General features: G+C 44.1%; 2 protein-coding genes across 2 annotated transcripts in view; both read left to right on the top strand.

The window, feature by feature from the left end:
* Nucleotides 1-23,363, top strand: part of LOC134816726 (arginine and glutamate-rich protein 1-A-like) — a 1,122,901-nt gene that overhangs the window by 758,987 nt on the left and 340,551 nt on the right. The window lies entirely within an intron of this gene.
* Nucleotides 1-23,363, top strand: part of LOC134817349 (uncharacterized) — a 33,648-nt gene that overhangs the window by 9,680 nt on the left and 605 nt on the right. Inside the window, exons 2-3 of the mRNA XM_063826486.1 lie at nucleotides 22,689-22,801; nucleotides 23,128-23,244. Of these exons, the coding sequence (XP_063682556.1) occupies nucleotides 22,689-22,801; nucleotides 23,128-23,244 (230 nt within the window). The remainder of the gene's footprint in view (nucleotides 1-22,688; nucleotides 22,802-23,127; nucleotides 23,245-23,363) is intronic.

The following is a 23,363-nucleotide window of genomic DNA, read 5'->3' as shown; positions in this document are numbered from 1 at the left end:
AGATTACATGTTATAAATCGAAACTTATTACAATTCGTAAGCCATGAATGAGTGGGAAAAGCGAGCGACCGATTTCATTCTCGGTATCATTTTGCATTTGATAACGGTCATTCAAATTGATATCATTGCCTTTTGTTTGGGAAAGAGAGACACTGGCAGCGCTCCACTCTACCCATGATTATGGGTTTTGGTAAAATATATGTATATGTATATGTATGTATGTATGTATCACGACAATCTGTCGTAAAACAGGGGTTCTAGAAAACCCACTTCCCGATGTTCCTGAAACCTGAAACTTTTTTTGCAGTCGATTTGGTCAACGTCTAGACGCCCTGAAAAATTTCAGATCTCGAACTCAATTTTAACATGGTTTTTAAAGCACCTGAATATGGCGATTTTGGGTTTTTTACCGAATTTCGTATAACAGTGCTGGCGAGTATTTTATGCAAATTTCTTAAAAATCTCAACATAACTATTTTTTATTCCTGTCATCTTTGACATCAAATTAGAATGTTTTGAACTAAAATAAATCTGCTGAACGACTTCCGATGAGTCTTAATGTCTGAAAAACTCCGGCCGGAGTGCACGCTTCGCGTGCACGAAAGAGGCTTGTAACGTGTACCAAAGAGGGTATAATAGTAAAGGGGGTATAATAGTAAAGGGGGTATAATAGTAAATGGGGTACATAGTATACCCACAATAAATGCAACGGTCGTGCTTGCCAGCACTGTGATTAATTTACAAATTATCTGCTAAAATTTTTAAAACGCCAAAAAAAAAGATGAAAAAATTTGGAATTTTGATGGTTTTGAATGCCTTCGAGCGTTCATTTTAAAGTCCGTTCATAATTTTGTCCGTTCATTTAATGTCCGGTCAAATAAGGTCTGATAAGGTAGGTAAACCGTAAAACTAACAGTAGTAGTACTAGTAGTATTAGTATGCCGCGTACAGTGTATTACTATTAGTGTTCAGCCCTACAGTTCAGCCCTACGGCCTACACTCAACAGTTCAGCCCTACATTAATTATAGCATACGTTTGTTTAATTCGCTCTCTTATCTGCTTTCTTATCTCGCCTTGTTTAACGGCGAGATTTTGTGACTCTCGCCTTGTAGCTTAGCTTCACATCATGGCAGCTGTGGACGACATGGAGATTGACAGTATTATGTTTAAAGCTGAGGATTGGATGGCAAAAATTATGAATCAGTTCGGTTGTGAAGCACCAGTTGACATGACTTCTGTACAGTGCAAACATTTTTTGCTTAAAAGGTCATTATGTTTAACGGATAAAGAAAAGTTTGCAGCGTTTCTGTCAGAATCGCTTCATGTTTGGTTCGCTTTCAAAATGACAAGTTAAAGAAAATGAAAAACGTACTGAGCTCAATCAAGAATCAGTTACTGGGCCGCGCTCAGCCTGTCATTCCGCCTAATCTCTATTCGGTTGTTTATCAACATTAAAGCCTGGGGTCCTCAGGTAAAGAATCAGTCGATCGAGAATCAGAAATTGGTTATCAGCGCTCAGGAATCAATAATTGACCATGCAAAGAAAAACAGCTGCAGAAACAGTTGCAGGCAGTGCAGACCGTCGTTCAAGACACGGTAGAAAGTCAGTTTAAATCGTACAGCTATGCAGTTCAGGAAAACGTCATGGTTTGTCAACCTGAAAGTTCAGTAACCCCGAGACTTTGAAAGAAGTCGTCAAGTCTGTGGTGCAAGCAAAAGACCGGAGCAAGAACATCATGATTTCCGGTTTGCCTGAAGATTCCAATAAAGACTTGAACAGAACTGTCGGAGACATATTTGAGGAGATTGGACTGAAATCAGCAATAGAGCTCAGTAGAGTTCAGTGTTGGCAAGTTGAAGGAGAAAACTACTCGGCCAGTCAAGGTTACTCTGTCCAGTTCCAGTACAGCATATCAGATACTCAGTCAAGCTCAAAAGCTGCGACAGTCAGCGAAGTTTAGTTCAGGCCTTCAATACTTGCAAAAGAAGAAGAACGCTGAGCCAAACAAGCACCACTACATCAAAGGATGGAAAATTCATACTGAAGACAACTCTGTGAGATGCGAGTGTGGATTTTACTAGAGTAAATTTGTTCAATACATGTCTTGGCTCTTGCTATTATATTAGGGACGATAGTGTTCGTAAGAGGATGGGGAATTGTCCCGTTGTGATAAACAATTTTATTTGTTGAGTTATTCTTTCTGGCCGTTGGAGCATACAAAGTTTTCGCAATATTTGTCAGATGAAGTTTAAATTCCTTGTGCCCTTGTGAGAGATTATTACTATTTTTATTGTATATTTGTTAAGATTAAAATTGGTCATTAGAACCACCCGGGCAACGTCTCGGTTTACAAAGTGTAGTAGTAGTACGCCGCGTACAGTGTACGTGCTTAATTTCAGTGCTCCTCTTTAGAATGACCCCTGGGCCCTGATCCTACAGATAGATAAGGGAGAGATTATGTATGTGATTCTAAATGCATCCCCCTGCCCCCCCCCCCCCTGCATGACCACCTGCTTCTGGAGTACAGTTACAGTTTGCCACCTGCTGCTTCATCAGTTATTTCTGATGAATATGGAGCTCTGTGATTGCGACTCATCAACTAGCTATCAACTAGCTATTACCACCCGGCCCTGGCGAGGGTTGGGGTTATCTGGCACATTCCACATGCGGACTACTCATCTAAAGGGGTCTTCTTCAGCGGCACTTCTAATCGTAAACATCAGTTTCAGCGTGGTATCATATCATATTGTCCATTATAATATTCATTGGAAGTGGCTTGCTCTATAATTAGCAAACACCATTTCTTTGACTCTATGTCTCCTCACTTGAATAGCAACTTGTTAGCTTTTGTGGAACGGCCGTTATTTAAGAAATTTGCCCTCTCTTCTGCTCGCAGTTCGAGGCAGCTTTCATTTTGGGCCGCTTACAATTTGGGTTAGCCATTGTCTCCAATCCTAATTTTGGACCAATATATTTACGATATTCTGTTATTGTTTTGAATCAGGGTATTCCGTATTGTAGGCTGTCACAATAGGTTTCTTGCAATGTAGTACTGACAGATCCGTCTGAAACAATTGATTTACCAAAACAAGAAGCTTTCAGAACATTTTTGAGTTTCATTTGGTGTTCTTAATGGCTGACCAACCTTTCCAAACTGTTCACGTGTGTTGAGGCCACTTTTTACCACTTACTTTGCAAGTCAAATATCTATAGTTATGAAAATCCTAAGATAAAGAAGTTGCGGATTAATCAAGGGGATGTTTATTTTGACAATGTAAAAAACGTCAGATTATTGGATAATTGTCCAATTAACTAACAACCAAAAATTCAAACCATTTTTATAGGTCCAAAATCATTGAAATCGCTAGAAACGAGGAGCAAAAAGCAAAGTAGTTTTTAGAAAAAGTTTGAAAAGTTTTCGTTTGGTAATATTAAAAGGCTTTTGTATGTCTTACTTATGTTGTTAGTTAGATTCAGGAGCCACGAGTAAATACGGTACAACGCTTATCAAGTAAACTTCAAGAAACTGAACCAAAGGCCCATTCCGGTAATCTGTATTGTGATTTTAGGAATCTAATAATTTTGTTGATATCACATGAGGCATGACAATCCCCTATTCAATAAAGTTGCAGGCTCTTACTAATTCGCTCGCCCAAAAATTTCACGTGACTTTGGTTTTTATGGTTTTGCAGCCGTACAAAACGGTTTTACATAAACCCTAATCCCAACCCTAACGTGCCTAGATATATTTCCTCGATCTCTCTTGGTTCTCATTGGTAACTTTCTAATTTCCTCTTTAAATTCTACAGTCGGTAAGTAGCCATCACTTCTAAAACTTTCCTTTTCGGTGTTCTTTGATCCTACAGTTAACTTGATAATCATGCTCTTCGTAGTTCGTTAGCCTGCACAAGAACATGTCTTCTAGCTTCACAACATCCCTAAACATACTTCCTGATCTCTCCCATCGTCTCTAGAATCTAAGTGATCACTGATCTTAACAAATCCTGATTCTTCATTTTGTTCCTTTACACTCCAGTCTCCCTTGCTCGAATCTGGGGGCGGTATTTACATAATAGACAGTAGATGTTGACAGTAGATGTTGAAAGGCAGATGTTGAAAGGCAGATGTTGAAAGGTATATTTACATCTACCTAGTCATATCCTGTCTTCTTTAATGGGCCATTGCCCATAAGGTCTATTTGATATGGGACTCTAGGGGGAAACGGAAAGTGCTCGGTATAGAGATTAGAAAACCCAGGTAGTACACATGATCTCGATCCACGGTATCTGTAGCCGCTCACCTATAAACCCTCACTAGGTGCCATGTGTTCTCGTTTCCTTTTGTTATTGAATACAGCTCCATTTACTGCAATACACCTAATATGTCCAGCCCAAATGACTTCACAGGAAGTTCAGTGACCACTGACCATCTAGGCTATATGTTACTTCATAAGTTGTATAAGTTGTCCACAAATCACCATCTCATCAGAAAACAGCGCAAAAAGTAGATAAATTGAAATAAACCATGCCCCATCTAATGAAACCGCAGAATGGAAAATATCAGTAAGCTCCAACCTAAAGAGTCATATACTCCCCACTCCTGCAACAACAAAAGAAAACTAAAGTCATAACCAACTGCAATTCAAGACTCCCCACTAACTGGATCGAAAAGAAGCCAGAGCAATAACAGGCAACGTTACGCCACTGCAGAGCAATAACAGGCAACGTTACGCCACTGCAGAGCAATAACAGGCAACTTTACGCCACTGCAGAGCAATAACAGGCAACTTTACGCCACTGCAGAGCATTAACAGGCAACATAACGCCACTGCAGAGCAATAACAGGCAGCGTTACGCCACTGCAGAGCAATAACAGGCAACGTTACGCCACTGCAGAGCAATAACAGGCAACAGCACGCCACTGCAGAGCAATAACAGGCAACGTTACGTCACTGCAGAGCAATAACAGACAACGTTACGTCACTGCAGAGCAATAACAGGCAACGTTACGCCACTGCAGAGCAATAACAGACAACGTTACGTCACTGCAGAGCAATAACAGACAACGTTACGTCACTGCAGAGCAATAACAGGCAACGTTACGCCACTGCAGAGCAATAACAGGCAACGTTACGTCACTGCAGAGCAATAACAGGCAACGTTACGTCACTGCAGAGCAATAACAGGCAACGTTACGCCACTGCAGAGCAATAACAGGCAACGTTACGTCACTGCAGAGCAATAACAGGCAACGTTACGCCACTGCAGAGCAATAACAGGCAACGTTACGCCACTGCAGAGCAATAACAGGCAACGTTACGCCACTACAGAGCAATAACAGGCAACGTTACGCCACTGCAGAGCAATAACAGGCAACGTTACGTCACTGCAGAGCAATAACAGGCAACGTTACGTCACTGCAGAGCAATAACAGGCAACGTTACGCCACTACAGAGCAATAACAGGCAACGTTACGCCACTGCAGAGCAATAACAGGCAACGTTACGCCACTGCAGAGCAATAACAGGCAACGTTACGCCACTGCAGAGCAATAACAGGCAACGTTAGAACGTTACGCCACTGCAGAGCAATAACAGGCAACGTTACGCCACTGCAGAGCAATAACAGGCAACGTTACGCCACTGCAGAGCAATAACAGGCAACGTTAGAACGTTACGCCACTGCAGAGCAATAACAGACAACGTTACGCCACTGCAGAGCAATAACAGGCAACGTTACGCCACTGCAGAGCAATAACAGGCAACGTTACGCCACTGCAGAGCAATAACAGGCAACGTTAGAACGTTACGCCACTGCAGAGCAATAACAGGCAACGTTACGTCACTGCAGAGCAATAACAGGCAACTTTACGCCACTGCAGAGCAATAACAGGCAACGTTACGCCACTGCAGAGCACTAACAAGCAACGTTACGCCACTGCAGAGCAATAACAGGCAACGTTACGTCACTGCAGAGCAATAACAGGCAACGTTACGCCACTGCAGATCAATAACAGGCAACGTTACGCCACTGCAGAGCAATAACAGGCAACGTTACGCCACTACAGAGCAATAACAGGCAACGTTACGCCACTGCAGAGCAATAACAGGCAACGTTACGCCACTGCAGAGCAATAACAGGCAACGTTACGCCACTGCAGAGCAATAACAGGCAACGTTACGCCACTGCAGAGCAATAACAGGCAACGTTAGAACGTTACGCCACTGCAGAGCAATAACAGGCAACGTTACGCCACTGCAGAGCAATAACAGGCAACGTTACGCCACTGCAGAGCAATAACAGGCAACGTTACGCCACTGCAGAGCAATAACAGGCAACGTTACGCCACTGCAGAGCAATAACAGGCAACGTTAGAACGTTACGCCACTGCAGAGCAATAACAGGCAACGTTACGCCACTGCAGAGCAATAACAGGCAACGTTACGCCACTGCAGAGCAATAACAGGCAACGTTACGCCACTGCAGAGCAATAACAGGCAACGTTAGAACGTTACGCCACTGCAGAGCAATAACAGGCAACGTTACGTCACTGCAGAGCAATAACAGGCAACTTTACGCCACTGCAGAGCAATAACAGGCAACGTTACGCCACTGCAGAGCACTAACAAGCAACGTTACGCCACTGCAGAGCAATAACAGGCAACGTTACGCCACTGCAGAGCAATAACAGGCAACGTTACGCCACTGCAGAGCAATAACAGGCAACGTTACGCCACTGCAGAGCAATAACAGGCAACGTTACGCCACTGCAAAGCAATAACAGGCAACGTTACGCCACTGCAGAGCAATAACAGGCAACGTTACGCCACTGCAGAGCAATAACAGGCAACAGCACGCCACTGCAGAGCAATAACAGGCAACGTTACGCCACTGCAGAGCAATAACAGGCAACGTTACGCCACTGCAGAGCAATAACAGGCAACGTTACGCCACTGCAGAGCAATAACAGGCAACGTTACGCCACTGCAGAGCAATAACAGGCAACGTTACGCCACTTCAGAGCAATAACAGGCAACGTTAGAACGTTACGCCACTGCAGAGCAATAACAGGCAACGTTACGCCACTGCAGAGCAATAACAGGCAACGTTACGCCACTGCAGAGCAATAACAGGCAACGTTAGAACGTTACGCCACTGCAGAGCAATAACAGGCAACGTTACGCCACTGCAGAGCAATAACAGGCAACGTTACGCCACTGCAGAGCAATAACAGGCAACGTTAGAACGTTACGCCACTGCAGAGCAATAACAGGCAACGTTACGCCACTGCAGAGCAATAACAGGCAACGTTACGCCACTGCAGAGCAATAACAGGCAACGTTAGAACGTTACGCCACTGCAGAGCAATAACAGGCAACGTTACGCCACTGCAGAGCAATAACAGGCAACGTTACGTCACTGCAGAGCAATAACAGGCAACGTTACGCCACTGCAGAGCAATAACAGGCAACGTTACGCCACTGCAGAGCAATAACAGGCAACGTTACGCCACTGCAGAGCAATAACAGGCAACGTTACGTCACTGCAGAGCAATAACAGGCAACGTTACGTCACTGCAGAGCAATAACAGGCAACGTTACGTCACTGCAGAGCAATAACAGGCAACGTTACGTCACTGCAGAGCAATAACAGGCAACGTTACGCCACTGCAGAGCAATAACAGGCAACGTTACGCCACTGCAGAGCAATAACAGGCAACGTTACGCACTGCAGAGCAATAACAGGCAACGTTACGCCACTGCAGAGCAATAACAGGCAACGTTACGCCACTGCAGAGCAATAACAGGCAACGTTAGAACGTTACGCCACTGCAGAGCAATAACAGGCAACGTTACGCCACTGCAGAGCAATAACAGGCAACGTTACGCCACTGCAGAGCAATAACAGGCAACGTTAGAACGTTACGCCACTGCAGAGCAATAACAGGCAACGTTACGCCACTGCAGAGCAATAACAGGCAACGTTACGCCACTGCAGAGCAATAACAGGCAACGTTACGTCACTGCAGAGCAATAACAGGCAACGTTACGCCACTGCAGAGCAATAACAGGCAACGTTACGCCACTGCAGAGCAATAACAGGCAACGTTAGAACGTTACGCCACTGCAGAGCAATAACAGGCAACGTTACGCCACTGCAGAGCAATAACAGGCAACGTTACGCACTGCAGAGCAATAACAGGCAACGTTACGCCACTGCAGAGCAATAACAGGCAACGTTACGTCACTGCAGAGCAATAACAGGCAACGTTACGTCACTGCAGAGCAATAACAGGCAACGTTACGCCACTGCAGAGCAATAACAGGCAACGTTACGTCACTGCAGAGCAATAACAGGCAACGTTACGCCACTGCAGAGCAATAACAGGCAACGTTACGCCACTGCAGAGCAATAACAGGCAACGTTAGAACGTTACGCCACTGCAGAGCAATAACAGGCAACGTTACGTCACTGCAGAGCAATAACAGGCAACGTTACGCCACTGCAGAGCAATAACAGGCAACGTTACGCCACTGTAGAGCAATAACAGGTAACGTTACGTCACGTTACCATGGTTACGCCACTGCAGAGCAATAACAGGCAATGTTACGTTACTGCAGAGCAATAACAGGCAACGTTACGCCACTGCAGAGCAATAACAGGCAACGTTACGTCACTGCAGAGCAATAACAGGCAACGTTACGCCACTGCAGAGCAATAACAGGCAACGTTACGCCACTGCAGAGCAATAACAGGCAGCGTTACGCCACTGCAGAGCAATAACAGGCAACGTTACGCCACTGCAGAGCAATAACAGGCAACAGCACGCCACTGCAGAGCAATAACAGGCAACGTTACGTCACTGCAGAGCAATAACAGACAACGTTACGCCACTGCAGAGCAATAACAGGCAACGTTACGTCACTGCAGAGCAATAACAGGCAACGTTACGCCACTGCAGAGCAATAACAGGCAACGTTACGTCACTGCAGAGCAATAACAGGCAACGTTACGCCACTGCAGAGCAATAACAGGCAACGTTACGTCACTGCAGAGCAATAACAGGCAACGTTACGTCACTGCAGAGCAATAACAGGCAACGTTACGCCACTGCAGAGCAATAACAGGCAACGTTACGTCACTGCAGAGCAATAACAGGCAACGTTACGCCACTGCAGAGCAATAACAGGCAACGTTACGCCACTGCAGAGCAATAACAGGCAACGTTACGCCACTACAGAGCAATAACAGGCAACGTTACGCCACTGCAGAGCAATAACAGGCAACGTTACGTCACTGCAGAGCAATAACAGGCAACGTTACGTCACTGCAGAGCAATAACAGGCAACGTTACGCCACTACAGAGCAATAACAGGCAACGTTACGCCACTGCAGAGCAATAACAGGCAACGTTACGCCACTGCAGAGCAATAACAGGCAACGTTACGCCACTGCAGAGCAATAACAGGCAACGTTAGAACGTTACGCCACTGCAGAGCAATAACAGGCAACGTTACGCCACTGCAGAGCAATAACAGGCAACGTTACGCCACTGCAGAGCAATAACAGGCAACGTTAGAACGTTACGCCACTGCAGAGCAATAACAGACAACGTTACGCCACTGCAGAGCAATAACAGGCAACGTTACGCCACTGCAGAGCAATAACAGGCAACGTTACGCCACTGCAGAGCAATAACAGGCAACGTTAGAACGTTACGCCACTGCAGAGCAATAACAGGCAACGTTACGTCACTGCAGAGCAATAACAGGCAACTTTACGCCACTGCAGAGCAATAACAGGCAACGTTACGCCACTGCAGAGCACTAACAAGCAACGTTACGCCACTGCAGAGCAATAACAGGCAACGTTACGTCACTGCAGAGCAATAACAGGCAACGTTACGCCACTGCAGATCAATAACAGGCAACGTTACGCCACTGCAGAGCAATAACAGGCAACGTTACGCCACTACAGAGCAATAACAGGCAACGTTACGCCACTGCAGAGCAATAACAGGCAACGTTACGCCACTGCAGTGCAATAACAGGCAACGTTACGCCACTGCAGAGCAATAACAGGCAACGTTACGCCACTGCAGAGCAATAACAGGCAACGTTAGAACGTTACGCCACTGCAGAGCAATAACAGGCAACGTTACGCCACTGCAGAGCAATAACAGGCAACGTTACGCCACTGCAGAGCAATAACAGGCAACGTTACGCCACTGCAGAGCAATAACAGGCAACGTTACGCCACTGCAGAGCAATAACAGGCAACGTTAGAACGTTACGCCACTGCAGAGCAATAACAGGCAACGTTACGCCACTGCAGAGCAATAACAGGCAACGTTACGCCACTGCAGAGCAATAACAGGCAACGTTACGCCACTGCAGAGCAATAACAGGCAACGTTAGAACGTTACGCCACTGCAGAGCAATAACAGGCAACGTTACGTCACTGCAGAGCAATAACAGGCAACTTTACGCCACTGCAGAGCAATAACAGGCAACGTTACGCCACTGCAGAGCACTAACAAGCAACGTTACGCCACTGCAGAGCAATAACAGGCAACGTTACGCCACTGCAGAGCAATAACAGGCAACGTTACGCCACTGCAGAGCAATAACAGGCAACGTTACGCCACTGCAGAGCAATAACAGGCAACGTTACGCCACTGCAAAGCAATAACAGGCAACGTTACGCCACTGCAGAGCAATAACAGGCAACGTTACGCCACTGCAGAGCAATAACAGGCAACAGCACGCCACTGCAGAGCAATAACAGGCAACGTTACGCCACTGCAGAGCAATAACAGGCAACGTTACGCCACTGCAGAGCAATAACAGGCAACGTTACGCCACTGCAGAGCAATAACAGGCAACGTTACGCCACTGCAGAGCAATAACAGGCAACGTTACGCCACTGCAGAGCAATAACAGGCAACGTTAGAACGTTACGCCACTGCAGAGCAATAACAGGCAACGTTACGCCACTGCAGAGCAATAACAGGCAACGTTACGCCACTGCAGAGCAATAACAGGCAACGTTAGAACGTTACGCCACTGCAGAGCAATAACAGGCAACGTTACGCCACTGCAGAGCAATAACAGGCAACGTTACGCCACTGCAGAGCAATAACAGGCAACGTTAGAACGTTACGCCACTGCAGAGCAATAACAGGCAACGTTACGCCACTGCAGAGCAATAACAGGCAACGTTACGTCACTGCAGAGCAATAACAGGCAACGTTACGCCACTGCAGAGCAATAACAGGCAACGTTACGCCACTGCAGAGCAATAACAGGCAACGTTACGCCACTGCAGAGCAATAACAGGCAACGTTACGTCACTGCAGAGCAATAACAGGCAACGTTACGTCACTGCAGAGCAGTAACAGGCAACGTTACGTCACTGCAGAGCAATAACAGGCAACGTTACGTCACTGCAGAGCAATAACAGGCAACGTTACGCCACTGCAGAGCAATAACAGGCAACGTTACGCCACTGCAGAGCAATAACAGGCAACGTTACGCACTGCAGAGCAATAACAGGCAACGTTACGCCACTGCAGAGCAATAACAGGCAACGTTACGCCACTGCAGAGCAATAACAGGCAACGTTAGAACGTTACGCCACTGCAGAGCAATAACAGGCAACGTTACGCCACTGCAGAGCAATAACAGGCAACGTTACGCCACTGCAGAGCAATAACAGGCAACGTTAGAACGTTACGCCACTGCAGAGCAATAACAGGCAACGTTACGCCACTGCAGAGCAATAACAGGCAACGTTACGCCACTGCAGAGCAATAACAGGCAACGTTACGTCACTGCAGAGCAATAACAGGCAACGTTACGCCACTGCAGAGCAATAACAGGCAACGTTACGCCACTGCAGAGCAATAACAGGCAACGTTAGAACGTTACGCCACTGCAGAGCAATAACAGGCAACGTTACGCCACTGCAGAGCAATAACAGGCAACGTTACGCCACTGCAGAGCAATAACAGGCAACGTTACGCACTGCAGAGCAATAACAGGCAACGTTACGCCACTGCAGAGCAATAACAGGCAACGTTACGTCACTGCAGAGCAATAACAGGCAACGTTACGTCACTGCAGAGCAATAACAGGCAACGTTACGCCACTGCAGAGCAATAACAGGCAACGTTACGTCACTGCAGAGCAATAACAGGCAACGTTACGCCACTGCAGAGCAATAACAGGCAACGTTACGCCACTGCAGAGCAATAACAGGCAACGTTAGAACGTTACGCCACTGCAGAGCAATAACAGGCAACGTTACGTCACTGCAGAGCAATAACAGGCAACGTTACGCCACTGCAGAGCAATAACAGGCAACGTTACGCCACTGTAGAGCAATAACAGGTAACGTTACGTCACGTTACCATGGTTACGCCACTGCAGAGCAATAACAGGCAATGTTACGTTACTGCAGAGCAATAACAGGCAACGTTACGCCACTGCAGAGCAATAACAGGCAACGTTACGTCACTGCAGAGCAATAACAGGCAACGTTACGCCACTGCAGAGCAATAACAGGCAACGTTACGCCACTGCAGAGCAATAACAGGCAACGTTAGAACGTTACGCCACTGCAGAGCAATAACAGGCAACGTTACGTCACTGCAGAGCAATAACAGGCAACGTTACGCCACTGCAGAGCAATAACAGGCAACGTTACGTCACTGCAGAGCAATAACAGGCAACGTTACGCCACTGCAGAGCAATAACAGGCAACGTTACGCCACTGCAGAGCAATAACAGGCAACGTTAGAACGTTACGCCACTGCAGAGCAATAACAGGCAACGTTACGCCACTGCAGAGCAATAACAGGCAATGTTACGCCACTGCAGAGCAATAACAGGCAACGTTACGCCACTGCAGAGCAATAACAGGTAACGTTACGTCACGTTACCATGGTTACGCCACTGCAGAGCAATAACAGGCAATGTTACGCCACTGCAGAGCAATAACAGGCAACGTTACGCCACGTTACCATGGTTACGCCACTGCAGAGCAATAAACTCCTTGTTCATGATGCCTCCTCTGACAAGTTTCAACAAATTCTCTCTTTGACATCGGCTTTGTAAAAGAAAAATCTGCTGAATCTACTGTAAAAACGGAAAATATTTTGTTGTATGGGACATGGGTTCTAATAACTTTCATTGGTCATGAACTTGTACTTAAATGTTCATTTTGGTGGCGTCATTGTCCTTAAAAATATTTAAAAATTTAATTTAATACATTTTCTTTTCAATGCTTTATATTAGTAATTTCTCTTTTCTCGGTAGGTTCTCGAATACCCACCGAAAAAAAATCATAACGAACTGCACATAATTATTACACGGAACATAACGAACTGCACATAATTATCACACGGAACATAACGAACTGCACATAATTATAACACGGAACATTAATTTTTATGCTTTTCACCTTGTGTTATACATTTTATTAAAAAGAATCCTATAAGTATATATAATAATAAACTTTTGTGACTTTGAGGTCCAAAAAATCAACTTTCCAGTTGGCTGGGCACATTTTGAGGGCATCAAAAACTGTGCCAGAATTTCGAGAACACTTATTTACCAAGTATCTGTATCAAAACAATCCGATGTTCCCTGATCGACTTTTCGGTCAAAACAAGCCTGAAAATGAAAATGTCCGCTTTATTACTTAAAAAGAAACCTTAGCAACACAGCCTTTTGAGGTACGATTTCAGCTCGATATCATAAGAAATAGCTAGCTGAGTTACAGACTCTCAATCAGATTTCAAACCAGAAAATCGCCAATTACAGAAATAGAGATAGATGTTCTCAACAACATTTAGTTTGGTGTGGAAATGGCGCGCAAAATGGTTGACCGAACTTCCTGTGAAGTCATTTGGGCTATGCCCTGTTTTGGTGTATGGTGTAACACGTCTCATGCAATTTGATCACTTTGGACGAAACATTTTTTCCCGAAATTTTGTAATGGTTACGCTGAATGTGCAGGTTTTATCTAAATAAAAGCTGATACCAAGATAAGAGACACCACGTGACGTAGCGACTCATCCACTACACTACCTACCACTGCTCCAACACGTGAGTTAGTTGGAAATGTCCAAGTTAGCTACTCTAACTTATCAACAGAGTTTAGAGACTTTTCTATTTTTCTATTGTAGTCGAGAAATCAATTTCTTTTCAAGTATCGGATGAGATTTAGCTGTAATGGTCTCAACGGCACTAGTATAGTATTTTTTTTAATAGCATTTTTTATAGTATTTTTGTAAATAGTATATTTTATAGTATACAGATGAGTATTTCTAAAAATAAATGATCAACGATTCATGTAAATTGCGAAGTTTTGTCTTTATAATATCCTGATATAACCTGAGGTAATATACGAAAGGTTGGGAGGCTATAGTTGTAATATACGAAGGAAAACTATCAAATTTGGTGCATAATTATTCCAAATATGGGTACATGACGTGGTGAGGAGACCAGTAGGTACAAGTGGAGCGTTTCATTTTGATTTTGTGCATGTATAATATACATTGTATATGCGATTTGGCATTTTTGGGAAAAAAAGGGGCAAGAAATGAGCGAGTCGGTGGGCTTTCAGCGTCTGTTCATACTGAAGTGTTGCTTTTGAGGGGGCTTCGGAATCTGCAACCCTCTCAAAAACTTAGTTTAAATTTATCTCAAAATTATTAAAACCTCTGTCTGAACAGTCGCCAACTTTTACCACTCAGTCACGGCCTTTAACCAATGATGGTAGGATAGCAGTGGGCAGCAACCTAATAACCCAGTAAGAACTCTAGCTAGACGGCAGATCTGGTAATTACACTACACCTCGCATACCTGCGTCACCCCTATATTAGGGTAAATATTACTGCAACTAGTGGGGTAAATCCTGTACCAATCACAGCTACTAGGTGAGCCTAGCCCCTGGCTAGCCTGGTCGTCTGTGTGGAAATTGTAGTACTAGTAGTATCCACTATCCAGCCTACCAATACCATCAGTGCAACCCGGGCGATTATATTAACCAAGGTCACAATGGTACATGTAAAGCATTCAAAATTAAAACTATCGAGAAGTTTATATTTACTTTATCGACTAAGTTTGATGCAGTATTAGTACTAGTACTTCTTGTAATACTATTACAAGAAGTGACTAAGTGACATACCTTATCAGTAGTAATAATACCTTATCGGACCTTATTTGACCGGACGGACATTGCGCATGAACGAACATAATTTTGAACGGACATTAAAATGAACGCTTGAGGTCATTCATTTAATGTATTTAAGGTAACACCCCAGTTCCACAGCCGGATACTATGCCAAATTATTAGACGGATGTCCATTTCCCGTAGATCATCTCCGGAGATGATTCTCCGGCTCCGTCTACTGTATTAGACGGAGATGAAGCTCTCCGGGAATTTCTCGGAGATTAATTCATACAGAATCATACAGAATCAACAAAATTACCGTAGATGGTCTCCGGTCGTGGAACTGCAAACCGGAGAAATATCCGGAGAAATATCAGTAGACGATCTCCGTCTAATAATTTGGCATTATATCCGGCCATGGAACTGGGGTGTAAGAATTAGTTAATCTACCAAATTCCTGGAAACTTTCAGTGTCAAACTCGGTATACTTGATTGAATCTTGGACAATTCAATTAATGATTTCAATTATTATGAGCTGCATTATTTTGTAAATTTGTATTTTATGAACTTGTATGTAATATGCTTATATAATGTATTCACTTGTATAAATTTTGTATAAAACATATTATGCACACACTTCAATTTGGAAACTGGTCGAATTTCATTAACCTGTAACAGTATTTTAATTTTATTTCGCTAAATATTTATTTAAGTTATATTAGTTAGACGGGTTCCTGCTAGTGTTATTAAATTCCGATCACTTAAAGAATAATTTCACTTTCATTTCTTCGCAGATTGTCAATAAACCTCTCATAAAATCCTGATAGAGAAGGCCCGTTCATTATTAGATATATAAATATATATATTATGATATAATATATTAGATTATTAGATTCGCACTTCCGACTTCGTGGCTTGTCCAGCTGATGATTACGTCCCTCACTACGTTCCTTACTACGTCCCTTACTACGTCCCTTACTACGTTCCTTACTACGTCCCTTACTACGTCCCTTAGTACGTCCCTTACTGCGTCCCTTACTGCGTCCCTTAGTACGTTCCTTATTATGACAACATTAAACTCGGAATGAAGAGATCAAGAATACATTTTCTTCGATCTTCTTCGATTTTGGATTTAAATAACTGAACGATACTATAAAACCCCGATTAATTACCGCAAACCCCGATTAACCGCGGTAAATCGGGGTATTACTGTATTCAGTAATCTGTAGAGGTTTAGCACTGTATATGCAAACTGAAGTGCAATAATTAGGGGCCGAGCCCGTCATTGTTTTCGATGTACTCATAGAATTTTAATCTAAGTTAATGACTAAATAGCTGCACAATTTTGTCCACAATTTATATTTTGATCTATCGTTTGTTACAGCTGAAACACTAACGAATCTATTTGTGGGTATAAATCTAGCGTATAATTATATTGATCTGGAAACAGGTGGGAAGTGAATGTTTTTTCTGGCAGATGACAGTGACCAACATGTCACGTGTTTTCAAAACCTCCCCACCATTATGCACATCAATTGATTAATACATTTTAGTTAATGTATCTGCGTTAAGGGTTGACTAGACTCTAGGGAGTTAGACAGCTGTCTAATATTGTCTAAACAATTCAAAGTAAGGCTTCACAAATGCGACATCCCCCGCTCCAGACAGTAGTATTTAAATTTCACAAACTTGATCTCTTCTCGGGAAATTGTTATAAACCTACAATATCTGTTAAAAGTCTAGTTGCCTTAAATTTTAAACTCGCTTGATTTTTAAGACATCGATATTCGATATGGTCAACCAATTTCAATACTGTATACCCGGTAGTAGGGTAGACGGGTAGTAGGGTAGGGTATACCCGGTATATCCTGTATTTCAATACTGTATACCCGGTAGTAGGGTAGTAGGGTAGGGTATACCCCGTATATCCTTTTTTTCAATACTGTATACCGGTAGTAGGGTAGTAGGGTAGGGTATACCCCGTTTATCCTGTATTTCAATACTGTATACCCGGTAGTAGGGTAGTAGGGTAGGGTATACCCCGTATATCCTGTATTTCAATACTGTATACCCGGTAGTAGGGTAGTAGGGTAGGGTATACTCGGTATATCCTGTATTTCAATACTGTATACCCGGTAGTAGGGTAGTAGGGTAGGGTATACCCCGTATATCCTTTATTTCAATACTGTATACCGGTAGTAGGGTAGTAGGGTAGGGTATACCCCGTTTATCCTGTATTTCAATACTGTATACCCGGTAGTAGGGTAGTAGGGTAGGGTATACCCCGTATATCCTGTATTTCAATACTGTATACCCGGTAGTAGGGTAGTAGGGTAGGGTATACCCCGTATATCCTTTATTTCAATACTGTATACCGGTAGTAGGGTAGTAGGGTAGGGTATACCCCGTTTATCCTGTATTTCAATACTGTATACCCGGTAGTAGGGTAGTAGGGTAGGGTATACCCCGTATATCCTGTATTTCAATACTGTATACCCGGTAGTAGGGTAGTAGGGTAGGGTATACTCGGTATATCCTGTATTTCAATATTGTATACCCGGTAGTAGGGTAGTAGGGTAGGGTATACCCGGTATATCCTGTATTTCAATACTGTATACCGGTAGTAGGGTAGTTGGGTAGGGTATACCCGGTATATCCTGTATTTCAATACTGTTTACCCGATAGTAGGGTAGTAGGGTAGGGTATACCTGGTATATCCTGTATTTCAATACTGTATACCCGGTAGTAGGGAAGTAGGGTAGGGTATACCCCGTATACCCTGTATTTCAGCACCTCATTGATATTATTAGTTCCATTACAATTGTTCTTAACGAACCGAAAACCCGCTAAATTAGACCGTAGCTTACATTACCTGGGGATTAGTTCTATGTAACTAACTGAATACGGGTAATAGCATTAGCCCTCATCAAGCTGCTATCATCTTATTTAAACTTGTAGCTACTGTAGTATCCGTTCCAAAGCACGTAACATGAGTACCCGGACCTGATCCATTACTGTCCATTGTCTCTGTGAACTTAAGCAATTTTATTAAGAGCGACAAATTTGCTTGACTTACAGTGAAACTAAAACTCTTGGGTTTCCCTGATACCTAAACCCTAACACTAACTCTAGCCTCAAACTTCATATAACCACAACCCTATTAACCCTATTTAACCAAACCCCAACCCTTATCTATCGGAATTTGTGATTTATTTTTTAACAAAGAAAAAAAACGCTTGTCTGTGGAATTACGAGCAAAAGCTGTTTTGCTCCTGCTAGAATCAAGACTGCCACGTGACTTAAACAGAAACAATTCTTTAACATCCCTCAGTTCATCACGTTATGTTATTATTATTATTATTTGTTAAATGCGAACGTCTGTCCCTGGTCTGGAGTGAATCAACGCTATACACTTCAACGCCTAAAAAATACAGTATAACTATTATAAATTATGCCGGATATTATTCACTAATTCAGTTGAAAGCCTTCTTTCATTATTTTAAATGAGTGTCATAAGAGGTGTTAAGATCGTGTTTTTATTCGCTCCCTGGAATCTTACATAAGGATCAGTATAGTATTATTAAAATTGTTTAAGAAACCCCGGGTTTTTTAGAAATCGGTCAACGGCCGCCAAATTTTAAAAAATGCCAAAATTAAAATTCTGATGTCATTTCATGCATATAATATATATATATATACATATTTTTCATGCACAAATATAATCAGTGGCTGAGTACTATTATTTTGAACCAATTTTGCAATATCTGTTTTTATTCGCTCCCTGGAATCTTATATAAGAATCAGTAGGCATGCAGTTTCCATGACAACAGGCCATGTCTCGAGTCTCGACGCGCCATAATTGCCCGAAACAAAGGTGGCAGTGGAAAATATCCAGCCTAAAATATATACTGCATCTAGTCCGAATAGTTGATGAGACAAGTGTCAGCATGATTGGTAGTTGCACTCCCCTCCTTCCCTTCGTAAAGGTTATATGTTCATGCAAGGAACATCTTTTTCTATGTGATTTTGATTGTTTATATGCGCTTAGTCAATAAAGACACCGTTATTGTTATGTTATTGTTACCAAGTTCAAACATATTAATTGAAACACTCGATATTTTTTTGAGGTTTCGTTGAATGATTTCCTGTTTAAAATGTTTGATGCTTTCTTATCGAGTAAGTCATCTCACAATTCTCACCTGCATGTTTTGTGACTGCGTTGAAAATATTAAAAGTAGCTTTGAAAGAAGGTATTGCTGAGATACTGAATATAAGCAGGGTGGGAATTACATGTAATGTAGGAGACAGATTAACCACGATTCATTATACCTTTTATTGTAGATCATTTTTATCGATATCTGCACCTCTCCGCAAATCGCATAACTTTGTTATATTTAACAAATTTCGCTCACAATTTCTTTGCTATTACCAACGAATGTGGCGCGCTGAAAATCATGCAACTATTTATTGACTAGTTGTGCATGTTCATCCAGCATGGATATTTAGCCTGGGGTCCCCAGGTAAGGATATTTAGCCTGGGGGCTGGGGTCCCCAGGTAAGGATATTTCAGTGCAATCAGTAATCACCACAGCGTGTGTATATCGGTAAAAGAGCAGTCGTTCCTTCAATTTCTTTAGCTTCTTACCTCAGCTAGTGTTTATTAAACACAGAAACACGTACAAAGTGTCAAGTCATCACAACCGGACTATTAAAGTTAAACCGCGCTCTTCTTCCCTAACTCTACCAACTACTTACAGTACTATTACAACTACTTACGGAAACCAGACAGATACGCCACTACTTTGATAAATGTTCTTTCTATCTGTGTTGGTCTAGCAGTACTACTAGTACTACTGCTACTACTACTACCAGTACTACTAGTACTACTAGTAGTATTGGTAGCTACTAGTAGTAGTACTACTAGTAGTAGTAGTACTAGTAGCAGTACTAGTAGCAGTTCTCATGTAACTGAGGCGCAACAGAGCACACTCTGTTGCGCCTCAGTTACGTGATGAATTTACTAGTATTGTAGGTGTGCAGATTTGAAATTGTGCACATAGAGGTCAGAGGACAGACAATTGACGCGGAATCCTATGCGTACGTGTAACTATCATGGTAACTAATACTACGGTAACTATGGTAACTACGCAACACACTGGTACGTGATTATAGTACGTGTGTAGCTATGATACGCACTACTCCCGTAATGGAGACCCAACATGCTGATAAAAGAGTTACTGTTCTTAAATATTAAGTAGTTGTTTATTTAAACTTAAAGCAGTAGAATTGCACATTCAGGCTAAATAAAGTGGCTCTAGTCGTTCTGCCCTTTTTGCTTCATAAATTGTATGTAGATGCAGTACAGGGTATACATATACTGTATAATTATTGTGAACATTTTGCACCTATTCTCAAGGACCTTTATAACCTAATTTTGCGGGTATTTCTATAATTGAGCGAATTTCGGCACCTGGAATTGGTTTTTCTTCTCAACTAATTGTAAATAAATATGCTCATTCCAATTAGTTTACACTTACGGAGAAATGTTCACATGATAAGTTAGCAAAATTGAGCTCATCGTCAAGCCAAAATCAGTTTTTGGCCAATTACTCAATATAAGCCATTATAGTGACCCAAATATTGGTAACTAGTCAAGTTTTATTAAATAATGCCTAAAGTACCATATTCCGTGTTTAAGTTCTCAGAACACTGGCTCTAAAGAAGTGAACATTTTACTGGGGATTAATGTACTCAGTGCTCAGTGGTCAGCAGTGGCGTTACCTGTTGGTCAGACCTGTTGCTGTGAAATTATTCTACATCTCTCGAATTGTATTGCACCTCTATATTAATTGTACTTTTCATTGAGAAATGAGACGTCGTAACCTTATCTAGTCAGGTAACAGGTTTTTGTTTATTAAACCAAATTGAAATATTTCAAATATTAACACAACCAAGATCTAAGAACTGTTAGTCTAGGTGTACTTACCACCTAGTTACCACCTAGTTACCACTTACCACCTAGTTACTCAGTTAGTCGAGTAAACGTACTTAAATAGAATGTGAGAATTGTACCGTTTAACCGGGGAGATTATACCACGCTACCCTGTATTATAATGCATAGATTGAGAGACCAGCAATAATCCTCTTTAAGGACAATGGAGAGCAATTAAAATTAGAGTAGCTACACTAGCAGTGCACTAGTGCTACACTAGCAGTGCACTAGTGCTAGTACTGTAATATGTAACGGTTATATGGATAGATCCAGTTAATCTCCCCGACTGGATTGCGTGAATCCTTTTAGTATTAATTAGTTCACAAGGGCGTCCCTAAACACAGGTACTACCTACTATACCTGCAGAATGCAGATGTCTCCTTTTCAGTTGCAAATTTGTCCATTATAGCTGTTTTAGCCCCTGCCCCACAGCTCGCAGTATGGCTGTGTTAGCCCCTGCCCCAGAGCTCGCAGTATAGCTGTGTTAGCCCCTGCCCCGCAGCTCGCAGTATAGCTGTGTTAGCCCCTGCTCCACAGCTCGCAGTAAAGCTGTGTTAGCCCCTGCCCCACAGCTCGCAGTATAGCTGTGTTAGCCCCTGCCCCACAGCTCGCAGTATGGCTGTGTTAGCCCCTGCCCCACAGCTCGCAGTATGGCTGTGTTAGCCCCTGCCCCACAGCTCACAGTATGGCTGTGTTAGCCCCTGCCCCACAGCTCGCAGTATAGCTGTGTTAGCCCCTGCCCCACAGCAGTATGGCTGTGTTAGCCCCTGCCCCGCAGCTCGCAGTATGGCTGTGTTAGCCCCTGCCCCACAGCTCGCAGTATAGCTGTGTTAGCCCCTGCCCCACAGCTCGCAGTATAGCTGTGTTAGCCCCTGCCCCACAGCTCGCAGTATGGCTGTGTTAGCCCCTGCCCCACAGCTCGCAGTATGGCTGTGTTAGCCCCTGCCCCACAGCAGTATGGCTGTGTTAGCCCCTGCCCCACAGCTCGCAGTATGGCTGTGTTAGCCCCTGCCCCACAGCTCGCAGTTATATGGCTGTGTTAGCCCCTGCCCCACAGCTCGCAGTTATATGGCTGTGTTAGCCCCTGCCCCACAGCTCGCAGTATAGCTGTGTTAGCCCCTGCCCCACAGCTCGCAGTATAGCTGTGTTAGCCCCTGCCCCACAGCTCGCAGTATGGCTGTGTTAGCCCCTGCACCACAGCTCGCAGTATGGCTGTGTTAGCCCCTGCCCCACAGCTCGCAGTATGGCTGTGTTAGCCCCTGCCCAACAGCTCGCAGTATAGCTGTGTTAGCCCCTGCCCCACAGCTCGCAGTATGGCTGTGTTAGCCCCTGCCCCACAGCTCGCAGTATGGCTGTGTTAGCCCCTGCCCCACAGCTCGCAGTATGGCTGTGTTAGCCCCTGCCCCACAGCTCGCAGTATAGCTGTGTTAGCCCCTGCCCCACAGCTCGCAGTATGACTGTGTTAGCCCCTGCCCCACAGCTCGCAGTATAGCTGTGTTAGCCCCTGCTCCACAGCAGTATAGCTGTGTTAGCCCCTGCTCCACAGCAGTATGGCTGTGTTAGCCCCTGCCCCACAGCTCGCAGTATGGCTGTGTTAGCCCCTGCCCCACAGCTCGCAGTATGGCTGTGTTAGCCCCTGCCCCACAGCTCGCAGTATGGCTGTGTTAGCCCCTGCCCCACAGCTCGCAGTATGGCTGTGTTAGCCCCTGCCCCACAGCTCGCAGTATAGCTGTGTTAGCCCCTGCCCCACAGCTCGCAGTATGACTGTGTTAGCCCCTGCCCCACAGCTCGCAGTATAGCTGTGTTAGCCCCTGCTCCACAGCAGTATAGCTGTGTTAGCCCCTGCTCGACAGCAGTATGGCTGTGTTAGCCACTGCCCCACAGCTCGCAGTATGGCTGTGTTAGCCCCTGCCCCACAGCTCGCAGTATGGCTGTGTTAGCCCCTGCCCCACAGCTAGCAGTATAGCTGTGTTAGCCCCTGCCCCACAGCAGTATGGCTGTGTTAGCCCCTGCCCCACAGCTCGCAGTATAGCTGTGTTAGCCCCTGCCCCACAGCTCGCAGTATGGCTGTGTTAGCCCCTGCCCCACAGCTCGCAGTATAGCTGTGTTAGCCCCTGCCCCACAGCTCACAGTATAGCTGTGTTAGCCCCTGCCCCACAGCTCGCAGTATAGCTGTGTTAGCCCCTGCCC

Source organism: Bolinopsis microptera, chromosome 6 (assembly GCF_026151205.1).
Source record: "Bolinopsis microptera isolate Bmic1 chromosome 6, MBARI_Bmic_1.0, whole genome shotgun sequence".
Classification (NCBI taxonomy): domain Eukaryota; kingdom Metazoa; phylum Ctenophora; class Tentaculata; order Lobata; family Bolinopsidae; genus Bolinopsis; species Bolinopsis microptera.
Note: the sequence above shows the minus strand (reverse complement) of the source record. Positions and strands in the feature narration are given on the sequence as shown.